Source organism: Rutidosis leptorrhynchoides, chromosome 10 (genome assembly GCF_046630445.1).
Source record: "Rutidosis leptorrhynchoides isolate AG116_Rl617_1_P2 chromosome 10, CSIRO_AGI_Rlap_v1, whole genome shotgun sequence".
NCBI classification, from domain to species: Eukaryota; Viridiplantae; Streptophyta; class Magnoliopsida; order Asterales; family Asteraceae; genus Rutidosis; species Rutidosis leptorrhynchoides.
Window position 1 is genome coordinate 99,170,871 of NC_092342.1, and position 5,996 is coordinate 99,176,866.

Genomic DNA, 5,996 nt, shown 5'->3' on the forward strand with positions numbered 1-5,996 from the left:
TTTAGGATTTAGGGTTTGGTGTTTTGGGTTTATAGAATAAACCCAAAACACCAAACCCTAAACCCTAAACCCTAAACCCTAAACTCTAAATCGGGCTAAATTTTACTTCACAAAACATGAAGAAAAAAAAAAACGTTCATATTCTTCACGAACAATATTATCTTGAATGTTATTTTTGTCGATCGTTTTTCCGCCTAAATAATAACATTCATTACGAAGTGTCTCTTCTAAATGTTCATATTTTCGTGTGATCTTGATGCCCGAAAAAAAAATTCAAAAAAAACGAAATTTTTTTTTTTTTGCTTCCCCCGCTTCCCCCCGATTGGTTACTTCCCCATTGATCCTGCCCCTACCAAGTTAAATTAAATGTTTATTATGCCAGAAATACAGATTTAAGTACTCCATACAAAGATTTATCATTTTAAGAATAAAATATCACTTGAATACTTTACTTTAATTAAAGAAAAAATATCATGGTTGGTCCCCAAAGTTTGTATCAAAAATCAAGATGGGACCTAAAGTTTATATCGATCATGACTGGTCCCAAGTTTTTAACCTTGTACACGATTGGTAAGAGTTAATTATATTGTTTATTTTCGTTATTGTCGATTGCATGTTTTAATGGTTGCACTGAATCGAAGCACTTATAAATTATTTTGTTTTGAAATTGCTAAGTGTTTGAAGTTGGTGCCTATACTACACAAATATATGTTTGAGGCTTATGGTGAAATTTTGTGCTCTAATGTTTAATTTCGGTGTTTTTGATAAAGAAGAAGAGTGGGGTTTCTAATTGTTGATGTAAATGAACTGCGTTAGTTTTTATAATTTGTTAGGGTTTGATTTGGATTTACATATTTGTTAAACAAAAATTTAATGAGGGATAAGTGTATTAAATGAAGAAAATGAGTTAAATGACGAAAATACCCTCACAAGAATGTTAAAAACTACAGGATCAACGGCGTAATTTTGTTTAATTGAATGATATTAACGTTTGTTAAATTGTGGGATCAACCGAGTACAATGTTAAAAACTTGGGACCAACCATAATTGATTTAAACTTTAAATCTCATCTTGATTTTTGATACAAACTATAATATTTTTTCTTAATTAAATATAGACTTTCAAGAAAAAATATAAGTACAGATAAAAATGTAAAGTTGTTTATGTATTTTTGAAGGTCGATACTTACTTTTTGAAGAATTAAAATTTGGAACGCAAAGAGTATTTATTTTTTATTACTATCTCCGTCCCATTACAAGTGTCCACTTACTTTTTGCACACAGTTTTAGGAAATCTCACTAACTCTATTTTACACCAATCAGAAATCTTCTCTCTCCAGAATAACCTCTTCTTATTGGTTGAAATCCAAAGTGAACATTTGATATGGGACAACCAAAAATGAAAAGGTGAACATTTGAAGTGGGACGGAGGGAGTATTATATTAAATCAGCATATTATAAAAATCAACATTTAAGTGGCTCTTCAACACTCTCATCCAACCAAGTAAAAAGAATCAAACTCCTCCCTCTCCTTCTCCTTCTCCTTCTCCCTTACACAATTTAATTTTAAAATTTTTAAAATCTCTGCAACAAATATCAAAAACCAAAATCATCATATATTTTTTTATTTCCCAATCATCTTTCAAAATTTCACTATTGATTAGCCGGTTTCCGGTTTAAATTAACAAGTTTTGAGTGTGATGGGTGTGAGCAGGTGTTCCCATACTTCTCATATCACTGAAATCATCATCACAAGCTTTTTCCGACACAAGAAGATTTAAAAAAACTCTTTTTTTTTTTTTGATAATTCAGTTAAAAGTTTCAATTTTTTTTTACAAACCCACAAATCTTTATATATGGTTGATTAAGTTCTGAAGAGATAAAGTTGTTTAGTGGGTGGTGGTGTTATATTTTACCATGGCAGCTCGGAGTTTTCTATACGGTGGTGGTGACACCACCGGCGGCGGTGGAGGCGGTGTTGGTGGTGGTGGTTCTGTTGTGCTGTCAAATAAAAGGGTTCATTCTTCATCTTGTTCTTTTAATCCGGTAGATCCGGTTTTTGTCCCCAGATCATCTACTTTTCAGGGTAATTATCTTGTATCTTTTATATATGTTGTTGACTTTTTTGTTTGACTTTGGATCATGTGTTTATTGCTTGTAGATCTAGTTGGGTGTTGAAGAACTGATGATTGGTTCATGATTAATTTTATATCTTGTCCAGTTTCTTAGTTATGATTGGTTCATGATTAATTTTATATCTTGTCCAGTTTCTTAGTTATGATTGGTTCATGATCATGTGTTTCTTTAGTGTATTTGAAGCTTTGTGTTCTCTATTTATTTAGATGATTTTAAAGTATTTAAAGTATAATATCTCTTTTGATGATAATATAAGTATTTATTCAATTTGAATTATACAGGGTTTGAGTTGATCTACAAGAGCATAAAGCTTAGCTCTTGGTGGTTGACTTTATTATAATTAAATCCAAAATTTAAACCAAAAAGTGAAAGTTAATTAGTTAAACATTCCTTTTACTGATTTTAGATAAAGTTATTGTTTCCATTTAAAAGTTTAGGACTTTTTATGTTGATTATTCAAGAAATTGTATTGTTTTGGATCTTTTAGGTTCTCGGTCAATGGTTTGTTTTGAAGATAGAGGTAACGGATCAGGGGGGCAATTTTTTCAGTCATTTGATCATGAAGATAATGGAGATGATGAATATGATGATTACTTTCATCAGCCCGAAAAGAAAAGGCGACTCACAGGTAATCAAGTTCGGTTCTTGGAGAAAAGTTTTGAATTAGATAACAAGCTCGAGCCAGACCGAAAGATTCAGCTAGCCAAAGACATTGGGTTGCAGCCAAGACAAGTTGCAATCTGGTTTCAAAATCGTCGCGCACGTTGGAAAAATAAGCAACTTGAAAAAGACTATGAAGATTTGCAAGAAAGTTACAACAAACTTAAATCCAACTATGAAAATCTTGTTAAAGAAAAGGAAAAACTAAAATCTGAGGTAACAAAATCAAGATAATTGCACAAACTTGCCACAAAAGTTCACATTTTTACCATAAGTTTTCATACGTAGGAATATAATTTTATGTTATATCTTCAATTTGATCCTTTATATATACTAAATTTGGCGAGTTTTTGATTTAGGTTGATGTGTTAAGTGACAAGTTGATGCTACAAGAAAAGGGTACCTCAGATTCATCAAGTACTAAAAGCCTATCTCAACCACAACTATGCAAACATAATCTTGATGATAGATGTGAGGAAGATGTATCAAAAATCTTGAACCCCGAATATGAGCAAAACGATGAGATAAGTGTCGAATTTGACAATGGGATTTACACGTCGCTCTTAGAACAAGTTGATTCATCTTATGTTTTTGAACAAGAACAAAGTGAGGGATCTTTGGATGAGGTAAACAACCTCAATGAGATGTTTTTACCTTTAGTCAACGATTATAATACACCAAAGATCGAAAACGATGAGTACACGGACCCACAATCTGTAAACTCATACTATCTTGGGCTAACAGGGAATGATCAAGCATTTGGCTTTTGGTCTTACTGAGCCAACTCAGTGGCACATAAATCAGCTGAGGTCCTAAACTCAGTTATGGTGATGGGGTGTGTGTTTTACATGTTTGGTTTTACTTTTTCTTGCATTTCTTAAGTTTAAAGCTTATGTTGTTTGTTACTAGTATATATTATATTATATATTATATATTATAAATTTAAAAATAAATGTTGAAAGACTATGTGCTTTATTATTGGGGATGATTTTCGCATACACTTTTTTGATCCTCACACACCAATTGAGTATTATTAGAAGAGTGTTAGAAATAGGTGTGTTAAGATCAAAAAAGTGTGTGTGAGAATCATCCCCTTATTGTTATCATTATCATTATTATTATCCTATATACTAAAAAAAGGTGGGACTTTGTGTCGTCCCCTTTAAAAAATCACTATATACTAAAAGAGGTGGGACTTTGTGTCGTCCCCTTAAAAAAAATTGTCGTTCAAACCCATGTGTTCACACTTTAAATTTTCACTTATCACCCCTTAACTATGTTCAATTGTAAAATTCTGCAGGCGTTAAAACTGTAAACTTCAGGGGTATAAAGCGTAACTTTAATATTAAATTCATAAATATCCCACAAAATCCACCACGATTTTTAACCGGCCATATCTTTTCGTTCGTCGAGCGTTATTGTTCACTGAAAAAATCTAGGGTTATTGTTCACTATATACTAAAAGAGTTTAAAAAAAATTGTCGTTCAAACCCATGTGTTCACACTTCAAATTTTGTGTCGTCCCCCTTAAAAAAAATTGTGGTTCAAACCCATATGTTCACACTTCAAATTTTCACTTACCACCCTTTAACTATGTTCAATTGTAAAATTCTGCAGGCGTTAAAACCGTATACTTCAGGGGTATAAAGCGTAACTAATATTAAATTCATAAATATCTCACAAAATCCACCACGATTTTTAACCGGCCATATCTTTCAGTTCGTCGAGCGTTATTGTTCACCGACACCACCATTAAACTCAAAATAACCCATGTGTTCACATTTCAAATTCTCACTCACCACCCTTAACTATGTTCAATTGTAAAATTCTGCAGGGGTTAAAACCGTAAACTCAAGGGGTATAAAGCGTAACTTTAATAGTAAATTCATAAATATCCCACAAAATCCACCACGATTTTTAACCGGCCATATCTTTTCGTTCGCCGAGCGTTATTGTTCACCGACACCACCATTAAACTCAAAATAATTTTACGAACAAAATGAAACTAGCAGCGTTGAAAACAGACAGTTTTTAAAAAAAATCTAACCACAACGACATACAAAACGGAGCTTACAACATGACCCGTTTTTCCGTCTGTAAACACATAACACTACATTAAATATGAATACTCAAGACGAAAAACTCTGCCGCAACGCACGGTCCGGTCCGGTACTAGTTATAACCCTTTCTCGGTGGAATCTTACATGTAAAATGTAAAATTTGCTGATCGGTCATAACGTTTAATTAGTAGTTTAGCAACCAAGCGTGACTCAACTGTCAGTAGCTTTGGCTCTTTCATCAAGGTTGCGGGAGATCTCGAGTTCGAATATTGTTGATTGCAAACACTCAAGTAACAACGCTACATTCTAAAAATGGAGGGCTTTAACTTGTTTGAGTAGTGAACTCTAAGACCACTTGTAGTGATAGGGGACGTAGGTTGGTGGTATGAGTGGTTTTTTTTTTTTTTTTTTTTTTTTTTTGATGATTAGGATGTGTATTTGTGTGAAGTATTGGTGGTGTGAGTTAGGAGTATTGCGATTATGTATTAAAATATAATTGTGTTAAGTATTAAAAAGGAATAAAATAAGATTTTTAAAATAATATAAAAATAGTAAAACAAAAACTTCTCGCGTTGCTTCTCCCGTTGAAATCTAAGGAACGCTCGCAAAAAAGACCAAACCAACGCCACGATAGGTTGGAGTGAGGCGTGGGTGTGCAGCCAAGTTGAAATGTCCCGTTCTTATTGATTAAAAACGTTCCATATTAATTGATTTAGTTGCGAGGTTTTGACCTCTATATGAGACGTTTTTCAAAGACTGCATTCATTTTTAAAACAAACCATAACCTTTATTTCATAAATAAAGGTTTAAAAAGCTTTACGTAGATTATCAAATAATGATAATCTAAAATATCCTGTTTACACACGACCATTACATAATGGTTTACAATACAAATATGTTACATCGAAATCAGTTTCTTGAATGCAGTTTTTACACAATATCATACAAACATGGACTCTAAATCTTGTCCTTATTTTAATATGCAACAGCGGAAGCTCTTAGTATTCACCTGAGAATAAACATGCTTTAAACGTCAACAAAAATGTTGGTGAGTTATAGGTTTAACCTATATATATCAAATCGTAACAATAGACCACAAGATTTCATATTTCAATACACATCCCATACATAGAGATAAAAA

The 5,996-nt window shown here is 32.5% G+C and overlaps 1 protein-coding gene across 1 annotated transcript; it reads left to right on the top strand.

Moving 5' to 3' along the window:
• Positions 1-1,493: 1,493 nt before the first annotated feature.
• Positions 1,494-3,759, top strand: LOC139871636 (uncharacterized). Its single transcript, XM_071859354.1, has 3 exons — positions 1,494-2,085; positions 2,623-3,011; positions 3,155-3,759. Exons 1-3 carry the CDS (start codon positions 1,917-1,919, stop codon positions 3,572-3,574), a joined length of 978 nt encoding a protein of 325 aa, XP_071715455.1. The 5' UTR covers positions 1,494-1,916; the 3' UTR covers positions 3,575-3,759.
• The last annotated feature ends 2,237 nt before the right edge of the window (positions 3,760-5,996 follow it).

Coding starts and splice junctions, on each gene's coding strand:
- LOC139871636 (XM_071859354.1), top strand. CDS start 1,917: ATGGCAGCTCGGAGTTTTCTATACGGTGGTGGTGACACCACCGGCGGC. Junction 2,086..2,622: donor CAGATCATCTACTTTTCAGG/GTAATTATCTTG, acceptor TGGATCTTTTAG/GTTCTCGGTCAATGGTTTGT. Junction 3,012..3,154: donor AGGAAAAACTAAAATCTGAG/GTAACAAAATCA, acceptor TTTTTGATTTAG/GTTGATGTGTTAAGTGACAA.